The 17,731-nt window shown below is 44.8% G+C and overlaps 1 protein-coding gene across 6 annotated transcripts in view; it reads left to right on the plus strand.

Annotated features, from left to right (window-relative positions):
• Positions 1–17,731, plus strand: part of LOC137517893 (KH domain-containing, RNA-binding, signal transduction-associated protein 3-like) — a 221,813-nt gene that overhangs the window by 138,760 nt on the left and 65,322 nt on the right. For all 6 annotated transcript variants that reach the window (XR_011020710.1, XM_068234966.1, XM_068234968.1 and 3 more), the window contains 2 exons: positions 10,701–10,840; positions 15,692–15,878. Coding sequence is in view for 5 of the 6 variants with exons in the window: in XM_068234966.1 (XP_068091067.1) it covers positions 10,701–10,840; positions 15,692–15,878 (327 nt within the window). In the remaining variant the exon portion in view is untranslated. The remainder of the gene's footprint in view (positions 1–10,700; positions 10,841–15,691; positions 15,879–17,731) is intronic.

Consider the following 17,731-nt stretch of genomic DNA (forward strand, 5'->3'; position numbering starts at 1 on the left):
CGTGTGCAGTGTGGCCAATCGAACACGTGCGAGTTCTGACAGGCCTTATAGGCTAAGGAGGCGGATCTAGGTGATGTCAGCATCACCATGTGGGAAGTGCGCTCAATTTTGGAAGTGGTTTCTAAAAGTGATCAAGGTATATTTAAGGCCAGAGCACTCAGTCACTCACTGGCCTTGATACTAATCAGTTCGCTGGTTCTTGGCCTAGCTAGTGAGATGGATTCTGGAAGATACATTTATACATTGTGTGCAGCATAATATATATGTACTCCAGTCAGTCAGTGCTATTATTTTGTAGTTATATATATTTGTAATATATTCGTAATATCCTCGTAATATTATTAATCCAATATTATTGAATATTATTGAAGTAACATCTATTGTATGTATATCTGTGTACCAATCCTCTTGCCTGCCTCTTGACCTTGCCTTTGTCTAGTCCAGGGGTGCCCACACTTTTTCGGCTCGCGAGCTACTTTAAAATTCGCCGAGGCCAGGAGATCTACCAACATTTAAACTACTGAACTTAGCATTAATAATGCTGGTATATAGTCATATAACAACATTAAATGCTTAGTTTAGCATGGGAAATGTTGGTAGATATCTTGGACTCGAATTGCACCACAACCATGACTGACATATATCTATCCCTATATCTATCTATCCCTATATCCGTCCATCCATCCATCTATATTCCCCACACATAGTGACATAAACCCCCCTCCCCACCCCAGCATTTCTGGCAGGCTGGCAGCATATAGCAAAGAATCCTTCTCTTAACTAGGGGTGCCCACATTTTTTAAGCTCACTTACACCCCCCTACCCCGCACTCCCAGCACACACAGCTTCTATTGATGACCCCCCTTCCCCCTGCAAATACTAACACTAGGCCTCAGAGTCAGCCCCGCAGTAAGGAAAACGCATCACCCGACCTGACTCGACCCGACCCCCCAACCATACTTTAGAATTGCCCACCTCGCAACAATGCGTTCGTTCGCCAATCGCTACTTCTCTTCAAGATGGAGGAGCGGCGGATGCTGGTTTCGTAACCTAAAACTCGCTGGACCGGGGGGAGGCGTGGCCACAACGCTATCATAGAGGGAGAGGAGATGGTCACAATTGGCTTCTCTCCCCCTCTGGCCACGCCTCTCTGCTTCAGCCGCGCCTCTCCCCTCAGTCAGCCACACGCTGGGAGCATATTCTGACAGCCGTGGCTAAACAGGAGGCAACAGCGCAGCTACATTTGACAATATGCGGCCAAAAGCGGCCGCGATCTACCAAATAGGCGGTCGCGATCTACCGGTAGATCGCGATCGACCTATTGGGCACCCCTGGTCTAGTCCCTCTGTACCACTGACATCTGATACACGTGTTTGACTTGGCCTGTCCCTGACTACGTTATTGCTTCATCCTCTCAATATGACTGACATCTGACTTATGTGTATGACCCTGCTTCTTCATTGACTACGATTTTGCCTTGCTACTCTGTACCACAAAACATCTGACTTGTGCACGACTCCAGACTGTCTGACCACGTTGAATAAGCCTTTATATTATCTCGTCACATATCAGCATGGTACTGAGGTTTCATGATGCTCTCTGCCTATTTAAGCCTGCTCTGTTCATTATGTCCTCGCCCATGAAAGTGATAGCTGCCTTGTACTACTTTGCTGCATGTGATTTATATTCCTGAACTTCTGTGTACAGTCTGCTTTGCCTTTTGACTTTGTTATTGGATTGCCACCTGGACTGATCTCAGAATTGTGTTTGACCTATTTCTGTCTTAACCTCTGAAACTGTATAAGTCTGATCTCCCGTGTATGACCTTGGATTGTTACTGGATTAGCTTATGATTTTGAGATTCTGTACTGTGCCTTCTGATCACCTGTTGCCGACCTGGTCTGACTGATTTTCCAGCCTGTACCTGTTTAACGTGGTTCTGTTGGTACCTCTGACTTGCCTACTTCAGCTCCTATACCTTGCGCACATCAAGGCCTGGTTGTAACCAAGTGTTGGGATGATGCATTTTGTCATCCCTTGGCTGACCGGGGACAGTTCTCCTTCCAGAATGTCCTGCTCTCATTTGGAACAGAGATATTTTAAACAGAAATGCAGCACATCTTTCTTGCTCACCTTCGTACCGTACAGCTTTTTAAAAACGATATCAGGGTAGGATCATGTTCTAAAGCCCGGCAGTTGCTTCTCTAATGGAATGTATCAAATGCACAGAATGGTGCTTAAAGGCTCTGTGGCTGAGATGATACTAAAATAACAGTAATTCACCGCAATGCTCTCTCCCTTATATATAGAAACTAAAAACATGACTCTGCTGCCTAACGGATGGGGGAAGAGCATAAGAAAAGCACGAATAATGCATAAAGCCTTTAAAACACACCTGAACTTACTTATAAAAACTTAAAACCTAACCTATAACTGGTACCTCAGCTCACTTACTCATGCTTCTGCAGAGGTGGGCATTCGCCAGGGTCCTCCCTGCTTCCTGGTCCGGCATCTTTTCTCCAGACAGCCATGTGGGCTGGTATAGCTCAGGGTGCGGATCCCCCGGTGGTCCTGGCTCCATATTCTGGCTATACCAACCTGCATTGGTAACAAGGGGTTAAAGAGGCTTGGGAGGGGGGGGGTGAGGTAAACTGTTCATTAAAAAAAAGATACAATGTCTACTTTTGAACTAGTATACAGTAAAACCTTTGATTGAGAGTAACTTGGTTTGAGAGCGCTTTGCAATAAAAGCACATTTTTTTTGTGAAACCTTGACTTTATATACAAGCAACGTCTTGATATACAAGCAAAGAAAAAGTATACTTGCATCACACGATGCACCCTTTGGTGCTGTAGGATTAGGATTACACTTACTTGTACTTAATCAGAGTGTAGAGATTGTGCAAAGTCACATTTCCATAAAATCCTCAGAAGTAGGCAAAAGAAACAGTTATTAGATCAGTTCCTTGTTATAGTCAAACAAAACAAAGGTTAGGATGAGTCACCAGATAACAATGATTCCATTAGTTATAGTGAAAGTCTTATTTAAATTTTTATTTAAACAGTAACAGTACTTTGTACTTAAAGAAAACCTGAAGTGAAAAATAAAAGTCAAAATAAACATACACAAACATACACAAGTCATACTTACCTCCCGTGTAGTCTACTCCTCAATCTCTATCTCCTGTCCCACGTCCTGTTTGTCCACTGTGACCAATGGAATTCTCTGTCCTCCATTTTGAAAATGGTCATTACCCCATAACAGCTTTCTAAGAAAGCAATGGGGCCAGACACTGTCTCTGCAAAATGCTTGAATCTCTGTGCCAATCAATTAGGGCCTGTATTCACAGACATATTCAAAGCATCTCTAGAACTCTCAATTGTTCCTGCCTGTTTTAAAAGCTCAACTATTGTACCAATTCCAAAAAAAACCTACATGCTTAAATGATTACAGGCCTGTTGCCCTGACATCATTGGTCATGAAAGCATTTGAAAAACTGGTAATGACTTATCTGAAATCCATCACAGATCCCCTGCTGGACTCTTTGCAATTTGTCTACAGGCCTAATAGATCCACAGACGATGCCGTGAACATGTGTATGCATTATGTACTACAACATCTAGACACCCCAGGAACCTACACCAGGATTTTATTCATAGATTACAGCTCTGCATTTAATACCATAATTCCATCACTGCTGCACAGCAAGCTCTCCCAGCTACACATACCTGAATCCATCTGCAAATGGATAACCGATATTTTAACCGACAGAAGACAGTGTGTTAGACTTGGGAAACACACATCAAGCTCTCTGACAGTCAGTACTGGTGCATCCCAGGGCTGTGTGCTTTCCCCACTGCTCTACTCACTTTACACCAATGACTGCATCTCCACAGATCCATCTGTTAAGGTTCTGAAGTTTGCAGATGACACAACAGTAGTTGGTCTCATACAAAACGGGAACGAGTCTGCATACAGGCATCTGGTGGGACAGCTTTCCTCCTGGTGCAGCAGCAACAGCTTGGAACTAAACACTCTCAAAACTATGGAGATGATAATAGACTTTAGGAGATCTCCCCCCAAGCACCTCCCTTTAACCATAAATGGATCCACAATAACCCAGGTATAGTCATTCAAGTTTCTTGGGTCCACGATCTAAAACGACCTAAAATAGGACAAAAACACTGCCACCATTGTCAAGAAAGCGCAACAGAGGATGTACCATCTACGACAGCTGAAAAAGTTTGGCCTACCTCAAAATCGAATGTGCAGTTCTATACTGCAATCATCGAATCCACCATAACATCATCTATGACTGTATGGTTCGGCTCCTGCTCAGCATTAGAAAAGGGGAGGCTGCTGCGCATCATCCGATCAGCGGAAAGGATAATTGGCTGTAGCTTACGTCCCCTACAGGATCTTTACGCTAGCAGGTGCAGAAAGAGAGCGACCAAATTTGCCTCTGACCCCTCTCACCCAGCTCACTCCATCTTCCAGCGCATGCCTTCAGGAGTAAGATTCCGGTCAATCGCTACCAAAACCTCTAGACACAGGAACAGCTTTTTTCCTCAAGCGGTAGCCATACTTAATGCTGAACCACATTAGAGCTGCTAGGACTTGAAAGTAAACAGCACAGAACTGAAAATGAACAATTCTCACATTACTGCCCCTATACTTATAATGTCCTTGACTTGTAATATACACACTGTCTGTCCTTGTATTGTTTTTGTTTGTGTTTGTTAAGCAACTGCCAAGACAAATTCCTTGTAGGTGCAAACTTACTTGGCGAAAATAAATGGATTCTGATTCTCTGGTCAGCACACTGTTAAACTGTAACATCGCCCACTTGAACCATTGGGAAACATTGATATTACCTGGCACATCAGTTGTCCTCTCAGCTATAACTGGCAGCAACTGATATATAACTGACACTAACTGATATATTTCAGTTCTGACAAAATGTTGTCAAAACTGGCAGGCATCATTGTCAGAAGAAAATGGTGAGCTTCTGATAGGAACTGATGGGAAGGTAACTATGTAATGTTCATTTGAAGTCACCTTATGTGTTGAATAATTTTACTCAGTTCAGGTTCTCTTTAATATTTTTCCTATAACTGTTTTTGGATCGTGGAACAAATCACCTGGGTTACCATTGATTTTAATGGGGAAATTTGCTTTGATGTAAATTTGCTTTGATGTAAGAGTGCTTTGGATTACAAGCAGGTTTCTGGAACGAATTATGCTCACAAACCAAGGTTCCACTGTATATTTAACCTCCCTGGCGGTGAATTAAAACCGCCAGGTAGGTAGCGCAGCAGCTTTTTTTTTTTAAAATCATGTAGCTAGCCTAGCGCTAGCTAAATGATAGCCGCTGAGCAGCAGCATCCCCCCACACCCTCCGATCGCCTCCGGCAATCAGGCCCATCAGGAAATCCATTAGGGCTTCCGCTGTCGCCATGGCGACGGGCGCGATGACGTCACCGACGTCATGGACGTCGTGATGTCAGAGGGAGTCCCGATCCAGCCAGGGTTGCTCGTAAACTATGCCAGCGTGAATCTAGTACACAACTACGTATCGTAGTTCGTAGGCGAAGTTTAAGAACTACACGTACGCATTTCCGCGTAGTCGTAGTCCCGCTATGCAAAGCTTCGCCCGCTACGCGTAGTTGACGTATGTATTGCAAAGTCAACTACGCATGTGGAAACTGCATTTATATGGGTCATTGCGCATGCGCAGACATTTTATTGCCCTTTATACGCATACAATTCCGCATTGGATGGTGGAATGTATGCTTATATTAGTTTGTGTATGCGCATAGTTAGCAGATTATTGTGGAAATTTTTCCGCATAAGGGCATAAGCGGTCGCATCAACTACGCTACGCAATACGTGAAGCTTGTGTATTTTAATGCGTAGTCTACGGTATGCTAACGTAGTGAAGTGGCTGATTTCGGAGCTGTAGGTTGCGAAGTGTATTTGCGTAAAAATACGCGTAGTTCCAGCGTAGTGAAGTTGGCTGACTATGACCATCCCTACGATCCACCCCTCAGTGCTGCCTGGCACTGATTGGCCAGGCTGCACAGGGGTCTCGGGGGGGGACACCCTCTAACGTGATGAGCGGCGGCGAATCGGCGGTGATCGGTGAGTTCACGCAGCTAGCAAAGTGCTAGCTGCGTGCAACAAAAAAAAAATTATGTAAATCGGCTCAGCGGGGCCTGAGCAATCCTCCTGTGCAGTATAGCCCGAGCTCAGCTCGGGGGTTACCGCCAAGGAGGTTAAGTACAAATGTAATTTTACTGGGTTAAAAAGCCTCGTTTCTTGAATTTTTAAATTCCATTTTCTTAAAGACTAAAATTTGAAATTGTCCCCCCTTGTTCCCAGGGACGGATGTAGACCAAGTTGTGCCTGGGGCAAGGTTAGGTTTTTGTGCCTAAAGGTCAGGTTTTGGCACCTAAACTGCCATTCCCCATCCAGTTTTGGCGCCTAAAGGTCAGGTTTTGGCACCTAAAGATCAGGTTGTGGTGCCTAAACTACCATTCCCCATCCAAATTTTGCCGCCTTTTTAAGAATTCAACAAACTGCGCCTGGGGCAAGAGACCCGTCTGCCCCCCCCTAGATCCGTCCCTGCTTGTTCCCATTGATTTTATCATATACAGAGGCTTTGCTATTTAACCACAAATATCAGCACCAATGACTTCACTTTTTGACTTCACAATTTGCCAAATTTATACAATTGGATCTAGTGTTTTTTCGGGTTGCCTCAAGCTGAATTTGAACAGCCATATACTCCTCAAAAAGCCCCTATACATATATAGATAATAATAAATAAGGGAAAAATGGAGCAAGAAACAGTATATGGTACAAATATAAGTTTATTGAAGCCAACTATGTTATTAAAAACATTTAAAAACAAGGTCAGGCCGTCCCAGGCCACAAGGAGCCCCTATGATAATGTTTGATACTTTTTGTGGAGTATATGTCTTTTGGGTTGATGACTTTTACCCCCTTTATTCCAATTACTGGAGTAATTAGCAATATTGATTGCACTATTATGCATACTCAGCTTTTCTGTGTTCGAACAGCCATATTCGGGTCAAGTATAGCAATGACCCGAATTTAAACAACACTACTCTTCCACTCAGAAGCATAGCAATAGGGGTTGCAGAGGTTGTGACCACATCAGGGCCCTTGGGCCAGAGGGCCCCAAAGGGCCCTCCTTCAACTACAGTATTGGCTCTCTATTGGTCCTGTGCTGGTAATAATCACTTCTATGGATACTTCGAATAGTGGTAATCATTAACAAGCTGTTCCCCATCCCCTTCTTGTACCTCTGACGCTGTAGTTGTCCTTGGCAGGTTTTGGTGTGCCGTATCAATTGTTATGTATAGATTGCTGGGGGGGGGGGGAACTTGCATCGGGGCCCACAGCTCTTTAGCTACGCCACTGCTTCCACTTCTGTATGACAAATATGTTGAATGTTTGAGACCTTGTGCTCCGCAACCTTCTGACTAGAGATGCATCTGTGGGTCCTCCTCAATAGGGTTTAGGTCTGGAGTCATGCTTGGCCAGTCCAGCACCCTTACCCTCAGTTTCTTTAGCAAACCAGTGGTCGTCTTGGAGGTGTGTTTGGGGTCATTATCCTGTTGGGATACTGCCAAGCTACGGCCCGGTTTCCAAAACTAGGTGCTCATGCTCTACTACAGTCACAGCACTTGTTGGCAAACTTGGCATTGATGGTTCCCTCAATGGGTAGTTTCCCAGTGCCGACAGCGCTCATGCAGCCCATACAATATTTACAAAAATGCGTTGTGTACTCACTTTTGTGAGGTACTGTACAGCTTACTGACTACTTTACCTTACTGTGGGGTTAATACATTTACTTTTACTTTACTGAGCCATTCATTCATTTATTTCTCTAAACGTTAAACTCACAGGGTCAGGGCCATCTCTTCTAACATGTCATAGTACTGCTGTATTATGTCTTGTCTTTTGTACCAAACCTCCTACGTAGAATGTTGAAAGGCTGCGTTTTTATCTGTATTATGTTTGTACCATGTAATAGCACAAACACAAGCCTATACTGTGTGAGTGTACATACTTTATTTATGCCACTGCAATTGTGAAGCACTATAGAGGGTTATATAAATCAGTCAAATATAAGCATAAGTCAATAAATATCATCGTAATAAAACATACTTCTTCCATGAGGCTCCCAATATGTTCAAAGTAGAGACGGAGGGCTTGGCACTAGACACAGCAGGTGGGCTGGAGCCACTGGTGCTAGAGGACACGTGCTGCTCAAATGAAGTAACAATATTTCCGGAGAGAAGGAGAGAGAGGAGAGAGAGGCACCGTGCCTGTAAACACACCTTTATTTGGTTCCAATGGACATCACATACAGCAGCATGCAGTGGGGGTTAGGTGAGGCCTGACAGCCGTTTCGCGTACTAACGCGTCATCAGAGGCACTAACCTCTGATGACGTGTTAGTACGTTAGAGGTTAGTGCCTCTGATGATGCGTTAGTACGCGAAACGGCTGTCAGGCCTCACCTAACCCCCACTGCATGCTGCTGTATGTGATGTCCATTGAAACCAAACAAAGGTGTGTTTACAGGCACGGTGCCTCTCTCTCCTTCTCTCCGGAAATAAGGCTCCCAATAGTAGGGATGCTCATTTGGATTCCACGGGATTGAAATTTCCACATTTCCAACATCCTCTTTTCCAATCAGAAAACGGAAATAAGATTTCAGCAGAAATACCCCATACTGTTGTAATTTTACACCAATCACAAGACTTGGTTACCACCGAGTATTCCCGAGTCTTATGATTGGCCTAATTTATGTAATATTCCGAGATGACCACGGCAAACTTCTGCATTCTCTGATTGGTCCAATACTGCAGAGTCAACTCGAAAGTATGTGGCCAATAAGAGTATGCAAAAAATGCCAAAAAATACTCCTCGGAAAAAGGAAATCAGAAATCAGATTTGTGGCACTGTACAGACTAAGAACCAAACATGGGGCACCTAATATTACAAAATGTATAGCAAAATCCAAGACAGAAAAGGGGCGAGAGAACTCAGCCCTTGCAAACTACATTCATAATAAAACCATTCTGTAGCCAGATGTGCCCCACAGTATTAGGTTCCCACCCCGTATAACCAGATGTGCCCCATGTTTGCTTCTTAGTTTGTACAGTGCCACAAATCTGATTTCTGATTTCCTTTTTCCGAGGAGTATTTTTTGGCATTTTTTGCCTGCAGTGTTATGTGCACCCCCCTCCCCCAGTGAATTCAAATAGCCAGATTTGTCCCCCACTATTATGCAGCCCACCCCATATTGGGCAGCCCCCCTTGTATTAGGCAGTGCTCCCGCACACAGGTGACTAAAAAAGAGATGCTTTGAAAAGAACCTATAACCTCTCTCGGATCCAGTGGAGATCAAGCAGCAGGAGCCTCTGCAGTCAGTCCCATGCTGCCAAATACATCGAGTCCCAGCTGGATAATGTCATCTAGATGGGACCTGGGTATTCGGCAGTACAGGACTGATTTACAGTGCAGTGCACAGAGGCTCCTGCTGCGTGGTCACCACTGCAACCAGGAAAGGTGAGACATGCTTTTCCCTGCAGCTCCTCTTTAGTGATCTGTGCATGGAGGAGGGATGAATGTCCACTACTATTGGTTACAGCAGTGATCATTCATCCATGGGGGGCTCACTAATTGGCCAAGGGAACATATATTCCCTTTAATCAATTAGTGCCGAAGCAGAAAGTGACAGGAGCACGCCAGATCATCCACAGCACTGCTTAAGCTACAAATCGTATATATTTACATCCTCAGAGTACGTAGATATACTGCAGCTGGGGTCAGAAGTGGAAACTTTTTGGTTTTATTTGGGTTATCCTCCTGTAATATTTCTATAATATTTAAATTTGCATGATGATCTGAAACATTTAGGTGTGACAAACATAAAAAAAGAAAAAAAAGAAGAAGAAATCGGTGAGGGGGCAAATACTTTTTTATAGCACTGCATTGGTACGTACCAGGGATGGTCGTAGTCAGCCAACTTCGCTACGCTGGAACTACGCGTAGCTTTACGCAATTACGCTTCGCCAAACTACGGCTTCAAAATCAAATATTCGCTTCGTATGCATTTCGTAGACTACCCGTTAAAATACACAATTACGCGTAGTGCGAAGCGTAATTTATGCGGACGCTTATGTCATTATGCGGAAAAATGTACGCATTAATACCTCTGCTCTTCTATGCGTACATTCCCCTTTCCAATGCGTAATTTTGTACGCATACAATCGTACGTGGAAAAATAGCCACGAATAAGGCATTCGTAATTTACTTCGTAATACACATGTGAACTACGCGTAGGGTGTAAACTACGCGTAACGGTACTTCGCTACGCGTAAAATCGTAAGCGTAGTTTTGAAACTTCGCCTACGAACTACGATGCGTAGATGCGAACTACGATGCGTAAATTCACACTGGCGTAGTTTCTGCTCATCCCTGGTACGTACGTGAACGGTTCAGTGTGTTCACCAAAAAAGGTTATTGGTGATATGTAAGGAGACTCGTGTTTTATAAAGTTTTCTGTTTACTTTCTTACAGCCTTGTTCATTAGTGCTGATAAATTATAAATGACTGATGACATTGAACTCACTGTTGTACCTTTTTTCTATGAACCTGCAGGATTACAATGATGAAATCAGACAGGCACAGCTGCAGGAACTCACTTACCTGAATGGAGGATCGGAGAATGAAGAAGTCCCAGTTGTTCGCGGGAAACCGTCAGCGCGGCCCCGAGGCGCTCCTGTCTCTGCGTTGTCAAGGTAATGCTACATTTCAAGACAATCTCTGAAGTTATCATAATGACAACAAGCCTTGAAAAGATATTTGGACTATCGATGTGGAGGTGACTTGCTATTAGCTACTCTTTAATGACAAAATTATTGATATGAAAATTGGTGCAATTTGTAGTACAGACTACTGTCTGAATAGACAGATTAACAAGCTCTGCTTTACAAAGAAAGTCAGACCAGGCTGATTCAGCTGTCCTTAAAGGGAACCTAAACTGAGAAGGATGGGGGTTTTTACTTTTAAAATAATACCGGTTACCTGACTCTCCTGCTGATCCTGTGTCGCTAATACTTTTAGTATTTAGCCCCTGAACAAGCATGCAGATCAGGTGCTCTGACTGAAGTCAGACCGGATTAGCTGCATGCTTGTTTCAGGTGTGTGATTCAGCCACTACTGCAGCCAAAGAGATCAGCAGGACTGCCAGGCAACTGGTATTGTTTAAAAGGAAACATCCATATCCCACTCAGTTTAGGTTCCCTTTAAGAGTCTCTATTCTCAACCCTAATATTCTGATTGTAAATGTATGCTAGCTTCTCAGGGGCTTCTGACAGGGCCATTTTTAAGCCATGTAGCCCCCAGGGTGAGGGTGTAAAAAGTGTGCCCTTCCCCAGTAGACTTGAGTACAATATTGTGATGCGGTATCCAGGTAATCAGGAGAAGTAGAGGGAGCAGTGTTAAGAGTCAGAGACATAGACGTGAGGTGGCACATGGAGCTTCATCAGATGAAACCTGGAAGAGGTGAGTCCGTGTTCCCTGCCCGTGCCCGCTGCACTCCTTTCTGCAATGAAGGGGAAAGCACTAAAAGGGGGCCCGAGGTGAGTGAGGGAGGAAGGAGTCAGGCCACCGTCCCCACAGCTGTTAGTGTTTCTGCGGTTCCCCCTCCTATGCTATACTCCCGAAGGCACCTAACTCTGGCTACCTGTATTGGAGGCACATATACCTGGATACCTAAACTGGGGGAAACTGTACCTGACTACCTATACTGGAGGCACCTATACCTGGCTAACTATACTGTGGCAACTATTCCATGGCTAACTATAATGGGGACACCTATACCTGACTACCTATACTGGAGGCACCTATACCTGACTACCTATACTGTGGGCACCTACAGTATACCTGACTAACTATACTGTGGCAACTATACCTGGCTAACTATACTGGGGGCACCTATACCTGACTACCTATACTGGGGACACCTATACCTGACTAACTATACTGTGGCAACTATACCTAACTAACTATACTGGGGGCACCTATACCTGACTACCTATACTGGGGGCACCTACAGTATACCTGTTTAACTATACTGTGGCAACTATACCTGGCTAACTATACTGGGGGCACCTATACCTGACTACCTATACTGGGGACACCTATACCTGGCTAACTATACTGTGGCAACTATACCTGGCTACCTATACTGGGGGAACCTATACCTGACTACCTATACTGGAGGCACCTATACCTGGATACCTAAACTGGGGGAAACTATACCTGACTACCTATACTGGGGGCACCTATACCTGACTACCTATACTGGAGGCACCTATACCTGGCTAACTATACTGTGGCAACTATACCTGGCTACAGGGCCAGATTTAAGCTAAGGCGACATAGGCCATGGCCTAGGGCACCACAGGATTAAGGGCGGTTGGGCAGCAGGCTATACAGAGAGAAGGTGGGGGGGGTCATCAAGCTCTATATATATGGAAAGGGGGGGTGGGTCATCTGGATTCTTATACTAGAGGTAAGAGGGGATAATCAGGCAATGTAAACTAGAGCAGGGGGGAGGGTTATCTGACTACCTATATGGGGGGTGGGTTATCTGGCTACCTATACTAGAGGGAAGGGTCATCAGGCTACCTATACTGGAGGTGGGGGAGGGAAGGGTCATCTGGCTGCCTATACTAGAGGGAAGGGTCATTCGGCTACCTATACTGAAGGGGGGCAGCTGCTGACAGTGGCCTCGGGCAGTAAAGAGTTCAAATCCGGCCTTGCCTGGCTAACTATACTGGGGACACCTATACCTGACTACCTATACTGGAGGCACCTATACCTGGATACCTAAACTGGGGGAAACTATACCTGACTACCTATACTGGGGGCACCTAAACCTACCAATATTTTGTCTCAGACACTCTTGATAAATGTCCCCCTTTGGAACTTACAATCACTTGGAGTTGCTTTATTCACTGTAAGTAAGCTATGATTGTGGACTTTCTCATTAATGATGATCATAATCTGCTAATTATGATTTTACATCATTATTCGCAATTACGGCCATACATAATTACGGTTTGGACACGCAATTGAATTTGCATAATCCATCCATAATTTTGCGTAATTAGGCAAAAATTTGCTTAATTTCATGCCAGCTTTATTGGTTAATACCATACATGTTGTCATTATCAAAATTGCTATGTACGTTAAGGGGGATAATGGAAACAAGTCAAAAAGATATTTTTTCAAAAAGAACTTGTAGTTTTTGAGAGAATCAATTTTTGAAAATTACCATATCTCAAAAACTACTAGATCTTTTTGAATTTTTTTTTTTTACTTTTCCCCAATATTCTCCTTAAAGGACTTCCGAGGCCAAAACGAAGAAAATTACACTTTACCTTTTTCTTAGCATAATCCACGAAGGGCGCCCTGCGCGTCCTCCGCTCTGTTCCGCCTTCAGTGTAGGCCTGTCCTTTCCCCCAGGGCTTGCCCCGACCCCACCGAACGGGTCGCATCGATGCCTTGATCCACGGCTGCGCAGTACGCTTTGCCGTGATTGCGACTGCGCAGCCTTTAGCCCGCCTCCCGCCACACGCTTCAGGAGGATGCCGGGACCCACACGCGGCAGGAGGCGGGCTAAAGGCTGCGCAGTCGCAATCGCGGCAAAGCGTACTGCGCAGCCGCGGATCAAGGCGGCGGCCATCTTAGGGGTGGCATCGATGCGACCCGTTCGGTGGGGTCGGGGCAAGCCCTGGGGGAACGGAAAGGCCTACACTGAAGGCGGAACGGAGCGGAGGACGCGCAGGGCGTCCTCCGTGGATTCTGCTAAGAAAAAGGTAAAGTGTAATTTTCTTCGTTTTGGCCTCGGAAGTCCTTTAACATACGGAGCAATTTTGGAGATGGTAGCATGTAAGGGGGCTTCGCTAGTAACCACTAGAGTCAGCATGAAATTACGCAAAATTTTGCATAATTATGCAAAATTATGGATGGATTATGTTTACATGCAAAATTAATTAAACATTTTACAGAAATTTCACATTACGATTTCACATCATAATTGCAAACTACAATGCAAAATGACGATTATGCGAAAACTGTGCTATTTCTCATCCTACAGTCAGTTTGGATTGGCTTGTGGTAAACATGAAAGCCTGGCAACCTCTGGAGGCTCCGGCATCTACAAGTGTGAGATACGCTGTAGATGGCTTCCAGAATAGCCCTTGGTAAACAGCTAAGCCGAATCTGGAAATCTGTTTTCACAGAGTACAATTCCAGAGGTCCCTGCGGAATTCATTCATTCCCACCCTGTAATGACAGCTCAGTGAACGTGTTATCTGTTCGCAATTTGTGTGTGTTTTTCTCCAACTCAACTATTCCTGTCCTATCAACAACATGAAAAGATGACTGCTTTTCCATAGTAGTGTTGATGATACACTGTTAAATCCATTGCTACATCCACACATCAGATTTCAGGAGCTTGGTTAAAGGAAACATGTCATGTGAGATGTTTACCCATGTAGAGGGAAGCCTATGGATTGTTCAGGGACTTTCTACAGATCTATGTATATATATATATATGTATTTTTCTACCGAAAAATGTGTTTATCTACTTAAAGACCACCCCACGCCAATGGGCGTGGTCGCGACGGCAGCCCCAGGACTGCCTAACGCCAATTGGTGTCAAGTCCTGGGGCTGCATTTTGCAGGAGATCGCGCCTAGGCTACGCGTGCATCTCCTTGCTTGGGGGGCGGATCTCTGCCCCGTCTTCAGTCTCCGAGCGGCTATTGCCTTCGGGAGACTGTCAGACGGCATGATCACCATCTATTTACATAGTGCAGCGCCGCGATCAGCAACAGCGCTGCACTGGGAACAGCCATGTGACTTGGCTGTCCCCCTGGGGCACAAGAGAGCAATCTGCTCTCATAGGCAGAAGCCTATGACAGCCAATCGCGTGATTGGCCGGCTGGGGGGAGGGAGGGGTTTGCTGGAAAGAAAAGAATTAAAGAAAAGGTAAAAAAAAATATTTAAAAAAAAACGACCATAAATATTGATAAAAAAGAAAAAAAAAACATGGGGGGGCGATCAGACCCCACCGACACAGAGCTCTGTTGGTGGGGGGAAAAGAGAGGGGGGGGGATCACTTGTGTACTGTGTTGTGCGGCCCTGCAGCTTGGCCTTAAAGCTGCAGTGGCCATTTTAGTAATAATCAGCCTGGTCTTTAGGGGGGTTTACCACTGTGGTCATCAAGTGGTTAAACTTTATTCCCATCCTTTATATTGATATATTTATTATTTTTAAATGTTACTATGAAGGAAAATGAACCAGTATATGAATTATAAAACAACATATTTTTCTTATGAAATCGTTATGGTTTGCGTGACTAGGGGTATGTCAGGGGCGGGGTTAGGGGTGTGACATGGGGTGTGGCTTAAGTGTCCCTCTTTATTATTTCAAAAGTTGGGACTGGGAGGTATGGCCAATAATAGTTGGAATTAGGCTGTTTGTTTAATCGCTTTGAGTAGCATCTATGTCCATCTTTGCAGTTTTTTTTCTGGATTTACATGATTTTAATCATTCCATATTTGAAATGCCCTTGCAGGGGTCGTGGAGGAGTGCCACCTGCTACAGCCGGAGTACCACGAGGGGCACCAGCTCCCAGAGGGGTCACCCCTGCAAGAGTGCCAGCTACACGAGCTCGAGGAATCCTGGCCACAAGAGCTAGAGGTCTCCCACCTCCGGCAGGATACCGGCCCCCTCCGCCAGCACAGGACGCATATGGGGAATATGTGAGTACCAGATACAAATAAGATATAAGATACTCTTTTGTGCAATTACATATTTAAGTCACAGTTAAGATGGCCATACACTGATAGATTTGCAGCAGTTTCGACCATCAGATAGATAGCTTTCTGTCAGATGCCTATCAGGTTGAATCTGACAGGAATCTATCTGATGTGTGCCACACAGTAGGAATCAAATTTAATAGATTTCAGAATGAAATCGATTGAAATTCAATCAAAATGCAGTGTTGCACCATACGATCCAATGCAAGCCTATGGGCCATCGATGGGCTGCCAGATCGACCCAGATTTTCTGTCCGGACCAATCGATCAAATCGATCAAAATTGTTCGGAAATCGATCAATCATGCTTTCAGCTGCATCAAATTCAAGCCGATTTGATCAAAACGGTCGGATCGATGGCTAAAATCGATTAGTGTATGACCTGCTTTTGGCTGAGTTTCCACTGTTGCGATCTCTATCTGTTTCCCTGTACGTGAATTCAGATGCAATTTTACAGTCTATTGACATTAATGCAGAGAAATAAAATTTGTGCTCCTGGATCAAGGACTTTCTCACAAACAGGATGCAACTGGTGAAGCTTGGCAGCTGCTCCTTACAGGAAAGAACCACAAACACAGGCGCCCCACAAGGGTGCATACTGTCCCCAATCCTGTTTTCCCTTTACACAAACAAGTGCACATCAGCTGACAACTCTGTCAAGGTTATAACATTTGCAGATGACACCACCATCCTTGGCCTTATTGGCAGGGACGGTGAACATGCATACCGGAATGAGATCGAACGTATCTGCAGGTGGTGCATGGACAACCAGCTTGTACTCAACGCAGCAAAGACAGTTGAACTAATAGTGGATTTCAGAAGGTGCCCTCCCACACTTGACCCAGTCTCCATCGAAGGCATCGACGTCTCCAGGGTGTCGAGTGTCCACTTTCTAGGCGCCACCATCACCAAGGACTTAAAGTGGGCTGAGAACGCCTCCAAGGTCCAGAGGAAGGCACAGCAGAGGTTATTCTTCCTGAGACAGCTGAGGAAATTTGGGATGCCGCAAGAATTGATGACAACATTTTATACTCCACCATTGAGTCAATTATTTGCTCCTCCATTGTCATCTGGTATGCAGGCGCTACAGACTCAAGCTTCAGAGAGTAATCAACACTGCAGAGAGAATCACTGGGTCACCCCTTCCACCTCTGGATTACCTGCATACCTTCAGAATGTGGTCCAGAGCAAATAAAATATGGTGCGACCCCTCTCGCCCCAGTAGTCGCTGCTTTGCCTGCCTGCCATTGGTTCACCGCTACAGATCCATCCCCACTAAGACCACAAGACATCTAAACACTTTTTTTCCCCAAGCTGTCTGCCTGCTGAACTCGATTTACCACCCTCGCAGAACACGCTAGTCTGCACAGCTGCCCAAATCATGTTGTAATCTCCTTAGTTTTATGCTTGTTATGTTGTATTCTCTCTGCTGCCTAAACTATATTGTTATCTCTTGCGCTCTACTCTTCACTCTATCTAAAGGCCTTTCTTGATCTGTATAACAAACTTTTCCATGCCGTGTGTACCACAAAAAATTCCGGGTGCGATGTCTGTTGTACTTGGCGAATAAAATGATTCTGATTCCGATATTCTCTTTAAATTAATTTTAATAGCATTTTACAGTTGAAAACGTACCCTAAGGTTGGTGAAAAAGTACTAACAAAATTATTTTAAAGAGAACCCGAGGTGGGTTTGAAGAATATTATCTGCATACAGACGCTGCATCTGCCTATACAGCCCAGCCTCTGTTGCTATCCCAAACCCCCCTAAGATCCCCCTGCACTCTGCAATCCCTCA

The sequence above is a fragment of the Hyperolius riggenbachi genome, chromosome 5, assembly GCF_040937935.1.
Source record: "Hyperolius riggenbachi isolate aHypRig1 chromosome 5, aHypRig1.pri, whole genome shotgun sequence".
Taxonomy (NCBI): domain Eukaryota; kingdom Metazoa; phylum Chordata; class Amphibia; order Anura; family Hyperoliidae; genus Hyperolius; species Hyperolius riggenbachi.